This window comes from Nymphaea colorata, chromosome 1, assembly GCF_008831285.2.
Source record: "Nymphaea colorata isolate Beijing-Zhang1983 chromosome 1, ASM883128v2, whole genome shotgun sequence".
Classification (NCBI taxonomy): Eukaryota; Viridiplantae; Streptophyta; class Magnoliopsida; order Nymphaeales; family Nymphaeaceae; genus Nymphaea; species Nymphaea colorata.
In genome coordinates, this window is record NC_045138.2 from 20,338,371 (window position 1) to 20,356,320 (window position 17,950).

Genomic DNA, 17,950 nt, shown 5'->3' on the forward strand with positions numbered 1-17,950 from the left:
GTCCTACCTCAATTTAAAAAAAAAAAAAATTACATGTAAATTTTTAAAAAATTTCACTTGTTATATTTAAAAATTTTAAAAATGATATTTCAGTCCTAGTCAAAACTTAAAAACTTTAATTCGTTTCGCCTCATGAAAATTTCTGGTTCCACCCCTGAAAGGGCATGAGGCTGAGCCATTAATGGTCAACTTCTTGTAGCACACGCAAAATGAGGGCAAATTAAATCATGCCTTCCCAAAGAAGCCGATGCACGTGACGACGTATTTGCAACGAGTAACTTGGTTTTTAGGAGCTCCATAGGGCATAGATACAGGGGCGGAGGGAGGGGGGTCCCGGCCCGTCGCACCTCTTGAAAATTTTTCAACGAGTAACTTGGTATTTTTTCCTGATTTTTTCATTTTTTTTTCAACGTTAATATCTTCATGTATTCAAAATTTGAAATTAACCTAAATTGTTTTTCATTATTTGTATCATCATTAAAACATTCATTTCAGTACTTTTGTCTAATTCTACTACTTTCATTAATCTCTGATTCATTTTATTTTTTCACCAATTTTTTGACTTTTCAAAAGTTTTCGCAAAACTATGCATGATGCGTATGGTTTGTGGTGAAAAGAATAAACGAACAACATGAAGATGAGCAAGTGAAAATGAAGAAAGTGACGTCGATGTCTATTCAGCATCTCAACGGACAATTGTGGTTGATTCTTTCCTTCACTTTTTAATAAAGTTGCCAGGAATCACTTATCATAGTGGCTTTCTTCTCTGAAATCATTTGATATATGTAGTGCCCCTTCTTTTGTCAACTGCTATTCCCAGGTGCACATATTATTTAATTATCTTATTATATATATATATATATATATATATATATATTAGTGTTAATATAATTATGTGTAGTGAAGGATAAAATAGATTGTTGGATTTAACAAAAATATTTTAATCATACCATGTTTTTAAAGCAACAACATAGTGTTCATGGACAAATAGCTTTAGAAACAAGTGTGTGACATCTTTTTGGTGTTATTATTTTCCTTTGTACAGATAATTTTGTTTAATAAATATAGAGGGCTGCATCCCCAATAAGCTGTTATTGCGACATCTTGACATAATGTGGGTCAACTGAAACACCTAATCATAAAAAAAGAAAATCTGTGCTATATAAGTCATCCAATCAACTTGAAAGAGAAGAAATTGAGGCCGTCAGAAACATTTTTAAGGAACAACATAGTGTTTCGGGGTATTATGAAAAAACAAATTTTGGGTGAACTCTTCGGGATCTTGAGCTGTGTTGCGACTTAGGTTAGGAAAATAAAGTGTTGTGATTCTTTCATTTACAGTTCATAATAGTAATGCCTACATGATCCAACTGGCGGCATGTCTTCTACACAACTATTTTTCCAACCAGTTATCTATGTAGGGGCGGAGCCAGGATTTTTTTTAAGGGACGAGCCAAACGATCCACGGGTCGGGCCAAGAGGAGCGACGGGTAGGGCCAAGAAGAGTGACGAGCCGGGCCAAACTAAAAAAATTGATTTTTTCAATATAAACAAGTTAAAAAATTGATTTTCCGGGTCAAACCAAAAACCATACGTGTCATGCATAGTTTTGCAAAAACTTTTGAAAAGTCAAAAAATTGGTGAAAAAATAAAATGAATCAGACATTAATGAAAGTAGTAGAATTAGATAGAAGTAATAAAATGAATGTTTTAATGATGATACAAATAATGAAAAACAATTTAGGTTAATTTCAAATTTTGAATACATGAAGATATTAACGTTGAAAAAAAATAAAAATGAAAAAATAGGAAAAAATGTGAAAATAACATGAAAAATGTGCTAAATATATTTTCCTGTTTTTTTAAATATCACTATTTTTTCGTTTTTCTTGTTTTTTTTTCATTAATATCTGTGACATCTGTGGCACTGATTAGGTAATGCCATCAATGTGGATATCATTCATTGCGGCTGTAGGCGAATAGTCAATGAACTCTTCATATACTTTCTTTTGCTTTCCTTTGATGAAGGGTTTGATGTTAAGCTACATTAATATACTGTAAGTATATATATATTAAAATTATTTAGAAAGAAATTTTCAATAGCGCACCTAAAGAATTATCAGTAACAGGAAAGCATGCCATCCTATTCAAAGCATAATTTAAAGTTATTTAAAGGAAATTTTTAGAAACTGATCATAAAGAAAATTTAATAAGGGGAATTGTAAGATCATTGATTGGTATTAGTTTCTTATGTGTAACCAATTATATAAATATGTGATTGTATCCAAACAAGTCTTTTATTAAAATTTAAAGCGGTTATGGATTATTCTTCACCAACACCATAAACTTTAATTTCCAAAGAAAAACCTTATGTTCTTTTTTAGAGGGTAAAATGACAAATTTGTACATATTTAACAATTAAAATTTCAAAACATTTTTTTTATCAACCACAGGAAACTTAGCTTTTAAGAACATGAAAAGACTATGCATATTTTATTATTGCCAATTACTTGGGTGAGCAGAAGGAGTAAAACGTTAAACAAGAGAGCCGAAATGTCCACCCTTTTCCTTATCATCTTTAGATACTAGTATGCTTCAATTATATCGAATGACACTTGTACTATGCTTCAACTTACATATTGGTGACTTTTTTTTTTTACATAAAGTTGATGATCTCGAAATTCGTAAAAGAAACTGTCTGTGTACTGGCCCTTGCCCCATTCATTGCGCCAACCCTATCAAAGATTCCATCAAAAGAAATAAACTAACTTTACTCGACATCAATGACAAGATTAGGGTTAGTAAATTACACTTACTTCCAGTTGCTGGTTCAAATCTTGTGGGTGCTTACCCTTTACGAAAACCGACACATGTCAAAACCAGTATTGGGGCGAAAGAATGGCCTTTGCGAGTTTTATGTGGTTATGGATTGTTCTTCAGGAACACCATAAACTTTAATTTCCAAAGAAAAACCTTATGTTCTTTTTTAGAGGGTAAAATGGCAAATTTGTACAGATTTAACAATTAAAATTTCAGATTTTTTTTTATCAATCATAGGAAACTTAGTTTTTAAGAACATGAAAAGACTGCATATTTTATTATTGCCAATTACTTGGGTGAGCAGAAGGAGTAAAACGTTAAACAAGAGAGCCGAAATGCCCACCCTTTTCCCTATCTTCTTAAGATGCTAGCCTGCTTCCATTATATCGAATGCCACTTCTACTATGCTTCAACTTACATATCGGTGACCTTTTTTGTACATAAAGCGCCCCATTCATTGCGCCAACCCTATCAAAGATTCCATCAAAAGAATTAAACTAACTTTACTCGACATCAATAACAAGATTAGCGTTAGTAAATTACACTTACTTCCAGTTGCTGGTTCAAATCTTGTGGGTGCCTACCCTTTACGAAAACCGACTCGCATGTCAAAACCAGTATTGGGGCGAAAGAATGTCCTTTGCGAGTTTTATGTTGAGCAAGCGATGAAGTCTCTTAGCCGGGGTGGTTTCCTTTCATTTTTTTTTTTTTGGAAATGGTTACTACAAGCACTACAACAGCTACTCATTGACGCAGAAAAACAACCCGCATCTAGTGGCGGAGCCACATGATGACTTGTGTGGGCAACTGACCACACCAGTCTCTTAAAATTTCTTTATTTTTGAATAAACATGTATAAGTGCCCCACCAGATATGAGTATTTTTAAGTGAGTGCTCATCCAGCCAATTTTTTTTGGCTCCGCCACTGACCGCATCTTATATATACCCAACTGTTCCTTGAAGCAAAATTGTAAGAGAGACTCATATCTAAGTCCTTTGCTATAGCAGCGATAGAACCTATATATATCTGAATGATCAGGCTTCTCGACCCGGCGTGATTTGTATGCATATAGCTTCAACTTGCGCAAGGATGACACTTTTGGCCGTTGAACCGTGGCTGCCCATCTAAAAGCCGCCGCCACAGCCGCCGCCACCGCCACCGCCACAGCCGCCGCCACCGCCGCCGCCCTGCCGGCGAAACTCCTTGGTTTCTGGTTCAACTATGCAAATATATGCTCAAATGTGTCTGCAAGATCTTTGGGATCATGATAATTCTTGAGAAATGTTTGTTCAACAAGTAATTAAGTTGTTGAATGGAGCCAATGATCAAGACTTGTCTAGTTGGCCTTAAATGGATTGCAATTATTCAATGGACCCCATGGAGACATAAGAGGAAACCATAATCCTTGTGGGGTAAATCCTGCCATGTAGCAAAAAGAGTAAAGTCCGTGTCCAAACTGCTCCTATAGATGCGAAGAAAATATAAAAAACATATTTAACTTTTGAATATTCTTAAAAGCACACTTTATTTTTTTCATATGTAATTGACAAAATAAAATTTTGGGAATCATTTTTTTTTATCTAAGTTCACAAAAACACCCAGTCTTCCTTTCCTTGATAACTTTCTAGCATTATTTAAAAAAAAAAAAAGGTTATACATCTAGTTTAGATATTAATGAGCAAAAGCTAAGCCACATGGATATTGTTAATCATGTAGTTAAAGATAATGTTTATGAGAAAAGGCGAACTGATTTGGATATAGTTGATCATGTATTAGTAATTTATTATTATTAGGTAAAGTTAAATAAAATAATGCAAGCTGATGAGATTTAGAATTCATTTTTATTGAGAGTGCTTTAGTCATGCTATCATGCTGACTTCCAACTATAGTCATAAACTAGAGTTGGTGCAAAAAACTTTGTTTTTTAATAATATCAAAGGGTCATGGATATTTTTTTATTATCCATGTATGTTTTCCCAGCTTTCACAAAGACAAAAAAAAGTGGTATGCCTCACCTATTTGCTTTGCCAACTAGAGACATAACCAGTTTGGATTTGAGCAATCTTTGTCAAATTTTATATGATTCATTTCAAATTTGGATTCAATTTCAGATCTTTTTCAAGACTAAATTGGAAAGTGAGTAGCATGAGATCCAACATTTATATGCACTCCAATGGGCTCTTAGAGTCCCTGAATGCCGACTTTAAGCGAATTAAACATACGTGGATATCAACTCTGGGTCGTTTGGTAAGCAGTGCCAGCCATGGGATGTCTGTTGATCGTGGGCGGCGGGGGAAGGGTTCCTCCTTCCCTTTTTTCCCCTTTTTTTATTGTCCTACATGATAGAAAACCAAGAAAAAAAAATTTACCGGCCGTCCAATCAAAATGATGGACGGTTTTGATTTGATGTCCCTAAGGGGCCGTTTGATGCATTGGAAATATAGAGTTGGAAAGAAGTTTCCAGAAACTTATTTCATAAATTAAAGAAATGAAAACAAAATCCAGGTTTCCAAAACCCCTTTGTGTTTGTTGGATTTGGGTTTATGTTTCAAAAAATGAATTTCTAATTTGATAGGAATAACAGATGAAAAAAGAGAATCCTTGGATTAAGGAACATGGAAAATGTTTTCCACCCTTTGGGGTGAAAAAAAATTCTGAAAGAAATTTTTGAAAATCAACTCAATAGTTATTTTTTTTTTTCTAAAGTTTAATGGACAAGAATTTTTTTTAAAATTTTGAATTTTATTTCCAGTGTCGTAGGAAATAGCACTGCTCATCAAACGGGCCCTAAAGGTCATGAGAAAGTTAAAAGTCTAAGTTTTCCAAATTCTTATATGATCTTAGTCAAAGATTGAACTTAATCTAGATTCGATCAAAACGAAATCCGTTGAAAAGATTCTACTAAACAGATTTTTGATCAAATCAATCACTATTTTCATCCCCAACTCCCAACAACCAAGAAGAAGCTGACCAAGCCCCATGACATTGACCAATGTTGGGGGAAGGGAGAAATCAACATAATGTTGTGAAGATGAACTCATTGTAGGACCAAAATGTTACCACAGGGTCCCATTTGAGCTCTTGGGGCTTTCATACACAGTGGTGGGACCAACCTCAATAATGCAAATGTGGATACTAAAATTCCATCTGTACCCAAACTGAAGCCAAAAAAGACCAGCTGCTGCCCTTGGCAGTGGCTGAAAAATCAAAGGGCAGTTTGGTCACAATGCTAGAAGAAGATAAAATAAACAAAAAAAATTGTTGGTTTTTGTGGAAATGTGATAAGGAGAGAGAGAGAGTCACTTTTTTTTTTTTTTTTTTTTTGTTCTTATGAATAACTTCTTCCCCAAAATACCGGTCAAAAGAGAAATGCCGGGAATCCTGACATGTATAAAAGCAAGCCCAAGGCGTTTTTGGCACGCACTAAGAAAAAGGAGAGGAGCGGAGGAGAAGGAAGAGATAAAGGGAGAGGGAGGGAGGTTTTTTTTCTTTTCTCTGCACTCTCCTTTTCGTTTTCACGGACCCCCCAAGAATGCCCAAGTGATCGTAAGAAGTCCACCTTCTTGAAGAAGCTAGGGCATATCAAGCGGAGGACCTGAAACTCTGCCTGCCATGGAGTTCCAGGGTGATCTTGCAGCTTGAAACCCTAAGTTTTTTTTTTGTTTTGAGGGGAGGGGTTAGTTGGGTGGGGTTGGCTGATCGTTGGTGGGTCGCATCTGGAGCTGCCCCAATCTGGTCTTGGTGAGGAATATTTTAGATTCGTTCTTCTTTTGTGTTGGATTGTGCTTATTTCCAGATTGGGAAGGTTTTCATGTTCAATTGGGTATTTTTCTTTTTCTTGTTTCTTTCTTCCTTTGTTTCCGTGGGTTTTGTGGATTTGGGTTATGTCGGTGATGGTGTGTCTAATTTGTTTGTTCTTTTGTTGGGGAGATCTTTAGGGTTTAGGGATGGACGAGGAGAAGAAGAGCGAGAGTCATTTGACGTCCGCCGCGGCGTTTGTGGAAGGTGGCATACAAGATGCGTGTGAGGACGCTTGCAGCATCTGTTTGGAGCAGTTCTGCGATAGCGATCCTTCCACGGTAGAATTTCCTTGATTTCCTTTTCTGTTCTCACTCTCTTATGAAATGATGGTAATTTGTTTCTTAGATGTTTTAGGTTTGGGATCTTCTTGCCGGTTGTCTGATAGCTTATGATTGAAAGGTTCTGAGTTTTTCTCGTTGGTATTTGGGCAGGTGACTAGCTGCAAACATGAGTTCCATCTCCAGTGCATCCTTGAATGGTGAGTGTGTCGACACGTCCTTCTCGAACAATTCAGTTCCAATTTGGCTGATTTCACGTGTTAATGATAATTATGGAACAGTTTGATAGATCTATTGAAATTTGTTGTTTTGGTACCTGTAGAGGAGGGGATTATGATGTTGTAGTATACCATCATTTGCTGTGCCAACGGAAAATGGCATCTGGTGGAACTTTGTGTTCTATGGTGGAATATGTCGGCATGGCAGATAAGGGGTTCACACCTTTCATATTTTGATGACAAAGAATCCAGCATAATGTCTTTCTTCAATGCAATTGACTAAAAGGATGCCGGCTGCTAGATATAGTTGGGTCGTCGATATCTTGTTTATGATGATAACAAAATGACGTCTTGTCAAGTTAAATTTGGTTGCGTTGTATGTCCAATATCTCTTTATTTGAACGTGAAACCACAGTTAGTCTTTTGTGCCTTATCTTAGTTTGCGTTCATTATCTTGAATGTCAGGTGCCAGCGAAGCTCCCAGTGCCCCATGTGTTGGCAACCTATCAGTCTTAAGGATCCAGCAAGGTCTGTTAAATGAATTTTTTCATTTTTGTTGTTTCTTTCTTCTTGTCGGTGATAGCGGAATTTGCTTCTGCGTTCTGATTCAAAGGAAAGGAAAGAAAGAATGCCAAACATGTGGTTCATTATACATAATTGTGTGACCGTGTTCTTTCAGTCAAGAGCTGCTTGAGGGAGTTGAGCGGGAAAGGAACTTTAGGCTAAATCAATCAAGAAACACAACCATATTCCATCATCCAACACTTGGGGACTTCGAACTACAACATGTACGTGGCCTTGATGTCTTGCGTTGTTATATTGTCCTTGATTGTGGAGACATTACAGGACCTATACCCTACTCATTTATCGATGAACTTTGTTGGATGCAGCTTCCAGTAGGCGCAAATGATTCTGAACTTGAAGAGCGTATTATCCAACATCTTGCTGCTGCTGCTGCCATGGGGAGGGCACATCATTTTGCCAGAAGAGAAGGCCACTGGAGTAGGGCTGGTTCCCATGGTCGGCCACAGTTTCTGGTCTTTTCAGCACATCCAAATGCACCAGCTGTTGGTCCCATGTCTGCAGTTCCCAGAGCTAGTGCAAGTGAATCTTCCCCAACTGTCGCTGTTTTAACTCCAGCTGCTCCTCTTTCTTCTGTTGAAGAAGAACCTCAACATGGTAGTCTTTCACAAACGCCTCCTCGTCAAGTTGATCAAATACCCAACTCAGCAGCTGCAATGGCTACTAATATAAGCAACAGACTTAGCATGTCGAATAATAGGTAAATATCTTGGACAAAGTCAGACCATGAGGATCTGTAAGTCTTTTGTCTGGACATAATGTTATATTCATTTGTGTTCCTGGTTACAGGAGTGGTTCAAGTCACTCTTCCCCTGTCAGTCATGATCGAGCTGGGCCTTCCGATTTCCATTCCTTCTCGGAGTCCCTGAAGTCTCGTTTCAACGCAGTTTCAACACGGTTTGTATTAACCAAATACCAGTCGCTATAAAAAAAAGGTTGGTGCTTATGGTTTCTGACCAAACTACTTTCTTTTTAAGATACAAGGAGACAATTTCAAAGACTACAAGAGGATGGCGGGAGAGGCTGTTCTCACGAAATTCACCTGTACAAGATGCCAACTCTGAAGCTAGGAGAGATGCAAATACTGGCATAGCCAATCTTTCTAACATGATGGAGCGCCTGCGAGCTAGTGAAACTGACAGAGCTAGTGAGGCCTCTGTTTCAGAAAGCACTGAAGGCAGTTCTGTCATCCCTCAAGAGAATTCTACTCCTACAAATGTCCAAGTGATTGAGGAAGATCATCCTAGCACTCCTCCAACCAATGTAAATGCAGCAACTTGTGCTGCAATCTCTGGCCCAAATTGATTTTCTCACAACATATCTATATAATGTTTGCATGTTTAACATGCATATGTGAAGGTTAGTATTTTAATAACTCCTGTTGCAGCTATTTTCTGTCAGCTTACTGCAATATGAAGCTAGGCTTGACAAAAATGTGCTTGTCTAACAAAAAAAATGGTTGACATATGCCATGAATTTTGTGAAGCATGCTGATTTACTGCAAGTAGATTCACATTTCACAATGCATTTTGTAATGGTTATGTAGGTTTTCCTGGGTATTTGCTGGGAGTTTCTCTTTTGAGTTCCTATTGATGAAGAAGAACTCAGAAAGCAAGCCTAGATTCTAAAAACTGAGCAAATTAGGCCACTCCTCATGCCATTAGGACTTTTGCTTTAACACTGTTTGAGCCTTAATCCAAATGGCAAGTTCATGGAAGGCTTCAAAAGTCAATGCAAGTTCATTGCATTTTTCTCTTTTTGTTCAAACTGTAAACTGCAGGGATTAGTGGGACAAATCATTTCTTATACCAACTGAGTTGAAGGGTTTGATCATTTCCAGTGGGATCTCATTGTTCTTTGGCAATTGGCATCTTGTTATGAGTTGTGGAGTATCTGTGTTAATTTTCAAGGAAAAAGTATGATATTATTGTAGGACATCATTGCAGTCATCAAATCATGAGACCATTTTGGTTACAAAAGTGTTCACGAATTACAGTTGTGTCAGTTATGTGTTCTCGAGCTCCAACATTGGCCATTTGGGGACAGAAATTTCATGTTGGTTATCATGTATCCACCACACATTATTACCTGAATGGATCAGAAAAATAAAGATAATTTTTCACTGCTAACTTTCTTTGAGGCTAAATGTGGTCGGCACTTATTTAATTCCTGTCATTGCTTTCAGCGCCACTCTCATAATTTTCTGCATGTCTTGATCCCCATTAAAATATTGGCTTCATCTATTCCCATGTGGTGCCCGTTATCCTTGTGCATTCTATTCATCGGACATGTTATCGATCTAAGTTTGTCATATTTTAGTAGGCATTTGGGCCTGTCAATTTCAAGAAGCTAACTTGTTTTGAAATTTAACGGAGTACTTGTTTCCTAGTATGCTATTATATAACTTTTTAATTACTCAAGAAATTTATTGACTACAGTTATATGCAGACTGGTGAATATGGATAAGCTTAGTTTTCACATTCATCAATATCTTTGTGTTATTTTTGTTATCCGACAAGTTTATGGTCAAGGCACAAGTTAAATGAAGATCTATTGTTAATCTTTTATATATATATATATACACACACACACACACACACACACACATATATATATATATAGAGAGAGAGAGAGAGACTTCTTTCAAAGAGTAAATTCAGAGTTAAGGAACAGAAAATATGAGAATAAGAGCTTCTGTTGGTAAGATTTGTGAAAAATGTTGGTTGATCAGTAGGCAAGGGTGAATTCCAGTAATTTATTCTAATTAGAAACATAAGCAGACAGCGGGAGAATATTTGTGAATAGGAACTTTAACTTTTTAAGATACATGAGCTAGGGTGGATATATTGTGAAACCCAATGTTTTAAAAGCTGTTGAGGATGCCTTTGGTTGGCACAAGCTGTCTTGTTGACTTTGTAAGCCCATGACAATTATATCTAGTACATGTGAAACATGTCTCGTCTATATGCTTTACGTGTATTTTTCAGCTATTATGGGCAAACGTCAATGTCCATTTCACTGATAAATGGTACAGTATGTTATGGATCAAATGTACAATCTGCACTTCGTATGCAGTTCTTTCATATTGAACATCAGGCATCCAGATATAGGACTGAGAGCTGTCTGACTTCACTTAGTCCTCTTCAAGTATGATTCTTGAACTGGTTTGACCCAATTAATGATTGATCTTAGCTGTGTCAACCGACTCACCAGGTCAACTGATCAAGTATTTTCGTATTTTATGGTTGTGACGTTTGTCCATCTTATAATCTTTGTATTTTACTTTTATAGTGGCATCACACCCTGTTACCAAACCAATGTGTATGTCACATCTTTGTTATGTCTTACTCTTCTAAGTGGCATCATACCGGTCAGTTTGGTTTTGGCTTTGTTGGTGTCTGAATTCATGAATCTTTTTTCTTTCAATATAACTTGCAATATTTTAATCTTGGATTGGTACTTGTCTTCTTGAGCATGTGTGAACCTGACCACCTCTTTCTTATCCATGTAGATATCCCTGCCGGTCCTTTGTATCACCTTGAAATTTTTTTTCAGACATTCTTTGTCCATATGGTTGGCGTTTGTCCATTAATTTTTTGCTTTTATGTTTAGGGGAAACAAAGCATCTTGGGTTGTATTTGTTTCTTCTGTTGACCTATGGTAATTATAAAACATTCAAAGAGTCCTTTGTATGTGTTCACTTGAAGGAGGTACGAAAAACATAATCGAGAAATACTATTTTGCTGCAGCATGCATATCAATTCTCGATTTTGCTTTACATTATATATGATATTTTCTGCAGAATGGTTGATCAGTGTGGAGTTTCCATGTCCTGCTGTTAATAGTCTCCCATTAGTAGACTGCCCTGTGGCTCCACAATGATCATTATATTGTTTGATGGGTACTTTGTCTATGTTGAACTACTGATAGGCAATATAAGTTACATGGATGCGCTTTATAAGTTTTATTTTGAACCTGGTGATTAGAAACTTCCAGAACTGCAATTTTATGCAAGTGGAATGTCCAGGTGACTTCCATTTTGTGCTCCCTTACTTCCCTCCTCATTTTTTCATTCCATGTTCCATCACATAAAGTCCCTTCACAGCTGCGCTTATTACATTCATTATGATTCTCTCCAAACTGCATGATGTCTGTCTTCGACTATGACTTTTCAGTTGGTCTTGCATGTTCTCTCAAAAGAATTAGTGGGTGCTGCAACCCTTCTCTCTCTTTTTTTTTTCTGCACTTGTAATTTATCATTTTATCCCTTTAGTTCCCTGTGTTTGTCATATTGTCAAGTCTCTAACAAGAGGCCTTCTTCTTGGAGAGTTTCATGTATCATCTCAAGCTGTTTTATACTGGTATTCTGTAGCTATAGTGAAAAATTGGCTTGATTGTTGTGGTTTTGCTTATGCTTCAGCTCCATCTTTAGAGATCTTGCATGGTTGGTTTGATGGTAAAACTGCTGTTGATATGACATCTTGCCATCTTGGCTAGGCCACTAGTTTTGAACTTTTTCATTTGCTTATACCAAAAGAACTTTGTAGAGTCATGAATGTAATCTGCTTAACCTGAAGAGGGAGATAATTGGCAGTTAGCAGTCAGCCTGGTTGGTTTATAATTAGCCAACTTCTCACTAGTTAGATGTGTTCCATCATTTTTCCTTTCTTCACCCACCCCACCGTGCCTGCCCCCAACCCCCCTCTTCTCAATAGATGTTGGGGAACTTTAACAGCATTTGCTCGTTTGTTAGCCAATCATTGTGCAGCAATGTGGCACATTTAATTTTGACTTGATTCTTTTCTTGCTATCTTATCTCGGGTTATCGCAGTAAAGACACACTGCCAAAGAACGACTCATCTCGTGGTCTCCTGCAGCTGCTTGTTTATTCAAGAAACCTGCTGGATCACTGGATTTAGTCGAAATCTTGGACTAGGGAAAGCATATTTGGCTCTTGAAAACTTGATTGAGATCATCTGGGTTAACCTTCCTACCTCATATTCTGGTTACTCCTGCCATCATGGTTGCGTGGAATCTCAACCATTGTGCAGAAGTTAGAATATCCGTCTCTTCCCCACTTTTGTCTAAAACTGGTTTTGGGATAGCAGCTAGTTTCTTTTTCTAGTACTGTCATAAACTTAGATCTAAGTTTATGGTTAATCTGCCCGCCTCTAATTTTTCTTTGCTACTTAGCTGCATTTTTACAGCTGATAATGGGTAGGGTGATTAAGATGATGAACCTTTCGGGATTAGGTATAAGTTTAATTTTGTTCACCTTGGTATGGTGCAGGCCGAGAAGTTATTTCTGGATGGTCAGCAGCACTTTTGGCAAGGAGAGGAAGGGTCTCGCTATCAGTTGGTGGATATTTTTAGGATATATTCACGTGGGTTCTTTCTTTTTATCTGTTTCGACGGAGAAAGAATGGTAACTCTGGATGCTCCCATGTTTTGTAAATTTGGCTCTGTAAAAAATTCTCCCAAGAGCTTTGACCTCCCTCCGCCACTTTCCTCCTCTCAGATTTATGAAATATACCCTCTAAATAATACATAAGCAGATCCGATGTGAACTGTATTAATCACTGACTATTTCCAGTTTTTTGCTTTAATAATTGTTCACTTCAAGAAATCGATGTCTGTGGTGTTCGAATTTAGAAGAAAAATCAAATGCGAATACGGAAGTTAGTGGGCCTCTCACGTGTAGGTTCGGGTTATTGCTGGGCAACTTTGGTATATAGCGGGTGGCTTTGTCTGGTGGGTTCGGAACGGGTTCTACATGTGCTTATCTGGCCTTGTCCTGGCGCCCCTTTGTTATTTCTGGTCTTATAAGTTAGGTTAGTTTCTTCTTTTCTCCTAAGCAACCCTTTGAAGATAGGAACGAAATTTTGCTCTAATGTGGCTTCCTAGTGAGGTAAAGTGTGAGTATTCCATGAATTGAGTTCAAAAAGCCCCTTAAAAGCAAATGTGGGAATGGAGAATAAGGGAAGTGTGTTGGAATAAAAGCAAATGTGGGCATGGAGAATAAGGGAAGTGTGATGGAACGGCGAAGGACGGAGCGAACAGTGAAGAATGTATTCTCTCTGTTTATGCAAATATGCCTTTTTAGAGGCTGTGTATGTTCTTGTTCTTTGAGGTACTTGCCCTTATGAGGCCACCAAATGTGCTGTTATGAGGCCAATTGACAATAACATTAATAAGTTGTTTCATGCATTTGCTCTAAAAAATAAGGTAGATTTATGTAACGCTATGTTATATTTTTACATGTATCACTGTGTTAGTGTTACATGTGCAACTTTTGTAGATTCATAAAACAAGGTTTTTAGTATTCTTATTCCTAGGCTTATGCAAGGAAGGATCGCCTGGGATGAGATTTGAAGCATGATTGCTCCACTATGACTTTTCAATTTCAATCTGGTTCGAACTTGTTAATGTAGAACATGCTAGGAGTCTCTTATATATATATATAATTTGTGGATTTCTATTCAGATGGAAAATCTTCGAGCCTCATGTTTAATTGCATCCACCTGAGGCGTTTTGGGTGGCCATGGGTTAACTGAGCTCAATCAATATGGTTTTGTGTGTGTGTGTGTGTGTGTCTATATATATATATATATATATTTGTACAGCCTGTCTCGGTAGGCTTAAATGGGCTTTTTAAAGTCATCCAACTGCTCTGAAAGACTCCCAAAAGATCTCAAGTTCGTTGGGGCCCAGGTGTCTGAAGACTCCATTTTTTTTTTCCTTAAAAAATCTGGTGAGGGTAAAGGTGTATCATTCCACAAGTTGGCTGGCAATTTGGGATGCTTCTTCTCATTCTTTCTATATCTTTTCCTTTTTCTAAAGAATGTAATACATCACGTTTTCACTCAAACTTCATTTTTTACAAGGGCTAGTCAGATCTGGCGAAGGGGTCTCTCTTCTCTTCTACGTGTCGAATAAAATATAGGTTTGGAGATTGAAGGAATATCCTTCTTAATGCGGGGCCGTCCGTGGGGACTACCTAACAGAAACAACTGTTTCATGAATCAAACACCCGAAAAGTAAAGCCACAATCGAGTCACCACGAAGTGCGCGAACTTAAAACAATACCACGCGTTCCTTTTTCTTTTTTTTTTCTCATCTTGTTCTCAGAAGAAACCGCTAACGGTTTGGTATGGACGGAGAAGATGTGCATGGTGAAACCACCACGGTCTTAATGGCATGTCTGAGACAGAAACCTCTAATTAAGAAGCGCTGATATTTTAAACTTTGGACCTTTTAAGGGATATTAATACGTTAATGTGAAAATAGTTATCAAATATCAATTTTATATATATATATATATATATATATATATATAGAGAGAGAGAGAGAGAGAGAGAGAGAGAGTCAACTAGGAGTTTGGTGCAGCAGCTGTCATTGCCGACAAAAATGTGTTTCGTGTTGTCTTGGGTACTCCAGTTTATGCAAGCCAAAGTTGTCGGTGTACATCTTATTATTGAGGAAGTGAACTCAAATGCAAGGCTTTCATCTTGCCCCCAAGAGAATCTGCTCTGGTTGTCCTCTACTTCATTTACCTCACACAATTAAGCTAAGGTGCTCAAACAATTTTATATATATATATATATATATATATATATATATATCCTGGCTATTACCAACCCTTAGCTTTTGGTTTGCATCTTTCCTCTCTCTTCTTTATTAAATGTGGCGTAATAAAAACAGATCTTGACTTAGGAGTCATGTTAATTATCATAATTGTGACAATATTTATATGCTTATGTAGATGCAACATCCTAACTACCACTATTGAATATGGAGATGTAAGTAAGAACTATAAAAATTATTTAGAGAGAGAAACACAACACAAGACTTTGAAAAATGACAAAGTTGGCATTCGCACAGTACAGTTATGATGGGTAAGTTCGATACCTGCACGGACTATGCCATATATATATAATCTCTCTCTCTCATATATATATATATATACTGAATGCCCTTGAGTGCCCGGAAGCTGCATTTACCTTGGCCGACTAGCCAGGATACAAGTTGTTTAAAGTGACAAGCCAAAATGTTGTTTAATCATTCTCCATGTTCTTGACGTTTCTGATTTTTTTTTCAAAAAAATGCACCAAAAACGAATTGACGATAATAAACACACAAGCCTAACTTTTTTGTATTAATAAAAAATGGTTCTTAGAATTATTGTTGTCAAATTAATTGTTAATATAAAGCCAAAAAGATCAGTTTAGCCCCTAGAAAAATGCATAAATCATACTTGACTTTGTCAACTTGATTAGGTTTTCCTTGATTTTTAGCATTATTAAAGAGAAATGCTTTCACATGGCAATTGTTTTAGATACTAATAAAAAGGCTAACTTGTTTGGGTACAATTTTTTTATTGTGTATGAATAATATTTGGTTATATTAACCCAGTTTAAATGTGCAATAACCTAGAGTTCATTGACAAAACCGTCACTTTATATTAGTGGCGCAAAAACTTAGGTATCCTTTTTAATAATATAAAAATATTAGGTGTCTTTTTTATTATTATTGATTTTTTGGCCTTTTTTTTTATATTTTCCCCAATTTGCAATAGGGTTTAAATGAAGGTCCTATTGTAGCAACTTGGGTTTGATTCAGTAATGCTGAACCTTTAATGGGTTCCCTCATTTCAGTTTGTGAGCTTCATTCTTTCTAGGAAAGTAATTAATCTGTTGCAGATGTTTCTTTCATATAACTCTCAAAATATATGTTTTTGAGACTAATCTTCCTAAAATATATGTTTCTTGAACATCACATTTCTTTTAATAATCATGAGCTGACAATGGACGTGATTTTTAGACCCAACAACTAAAATATGCACATAACCATACTGATGTTCTTGGGAAATGTATTTTAAGAACATGTAATGTTTCTCAATCAAATGCCCTCAAAATATTCAGAAATCAAAAGGGAAGTGAATGGAATCTTGTAAATATACAAATTTAAACATTGCGAGCCTTTGCAAAACAAGAGTGGATGGTTAACTTGGAGATCATTGTCAATAAGTCACAAGGATATTGAAAAATCATTTACATAGATATAATTTTGCTTTTCATTCTTTGGCATTAGAATATGATTCTGAGTCGAATTTAGCAATATGTTATGGAATCACTGACATCTCTATAAAGTACCACTAAATTCAAGGAAATAGTTGCAAATTTTGTGGATAACAAAGCCAATTTTTCCGTTGTGGAGTTTCGAGGAAAATTTAGACCTGCATATGATTCAATGATCAAATGGGGAGGGAGAAGGAAACTTTTAATTGGGGGCTTTTCACTTGATCTTGATCTCAAAAAATTGAAGAATCAGCTAAGTAAATTTTCTCTGAATCATTTTCCAATGAGATCATTAAAAATTTATACTCTTTTTAGGTAAAATCAGAGTGCCAATGAACACTCAAAAGTTTTAGGTTCACGTGATTGCTGTCATGTTCAATTGTATTATTTTTATATGCTATAAACAAGTACGACATTCAAGTTGAAGGATTCATTAAAAATCTACCAGAAAATTTGAAAGTATAAATTGAAGCTTGTTATTAGTAAATTGTTGCTGTAAACAATAACAAACCCGACATTCAAGTTGAATGATGCATTAAAAAATAAACAAGTACGACATTCAAGTTGAAGGATTCATTAAAAATCTACCAGAAAATTTGAAAGTATAAATTGAAGCTTGTTATTAGTAAATTGTTGCTGTAAACAATAACAAACCCGACATTCAAGTTGAATGATGCATTAAAAAATCCACCAAAAATTAAATCTAAGTTTGTTATTCTTATATGTTGTAAATAATAACAAATGCTTAACAAACTCGACATTCATGATTCAAGTTGAAGAATCAAGTTGAAGAATGCACTAAAAATCTAAAAGAAATTTGATAGTTTAAATTGAAGTTCCTTATTCTTATATACTGTAAACAAGAACAAACCCGACATCGAAGTTAAGGATGCATTAAAGATCTACCAAAAATTGAAGTTTGGCATTATAGACCGGTTTTGTTCGAGGTTTTCCACCATAGACGGTTCTCCAAAACGCGAGAAAAAAAAATGCCGCCAAACCAGGCCTCTTGCCCATAGAAAAACGATATCCGGGTGCTGAATTATGAAATTCGCGGGTACAGCCGTCGCAGAGAAGGGCGTAATAAAATCTATTTAATAATGCAAGTTCTTGTTTTTTCTTTTTCATTCTTTCTCTCTCAGGCGTTCGATCGAAAGAGGTCAAGCTTCCATT

General features: G+C 36.4%; 1 protein-coding gene across 3 annotated transcripts; it reads left to right on the forward strand.

Moving 5' to 3' along the window:
- Positions 1–6,247: 6,247 nt before the first annotated feature.
- LOC116254182 (E3 ubiquitin-protein ligase RHF2A) lies at positions 6,248–13,279 on the forward strand. Of its 3 annotated transcripts, none has more exons than XM_031629375.2 (9): positions 6,248–6,644; positions 6,760–6,900; positions 7,054–7,100; positions 7,584–7,646; positions 7,798–7,906; positions 8,009–8,400; positions 8,490–8,597; positions 8,678–9,059; positions 12,991–13,279. In XM_031629375.2, the coding sequence occupies exons 1-8, from the start codon at positions 6,633–6,635 to the stop codon at positions 9,003–9,005; spliced, it is 1,200 nt and encodes a 399-aa protein (XP_031485235.1). In that variant the 5' UTR covers positions 6,248–6,632; the 3' UTR covers positions 9,006–9,059; positions 12,991–13,279. The 3 variants fall into 3 exon arrangements, with proteins under 3 accessions (XP_031485235.1, XP_031485250.1, XP_031485243.1); XM_031629390.2 differs by having other exon boundaries at positions 6,248–6,562; positions 6,752–6,900; XM_031629383.2 differs by having other exon boundaries at positions 6,248–6,562.
- Positions 13,280–17,950: the final 4,671 nt, after the last annotated feature.

Coding starts and splice junctions, on each gene's coding strand:
- LOC116254182 (XM_031629375.2), top strand. Junction 7,101..7,583: donor CTCCAGTGCATCCTTGAATG/GTGAGTGTGTCG, acceptor CTTGAATGTCAG/GTGCCAGCGAAGCTCCCAGT. Junction 8,598..8,677: donor TTCAACGCAGTTTCAACACG/GTTTGTATTAAC, acceptor TTTCTTTTTAAG/ATACAAGGAGACAATTTCAA.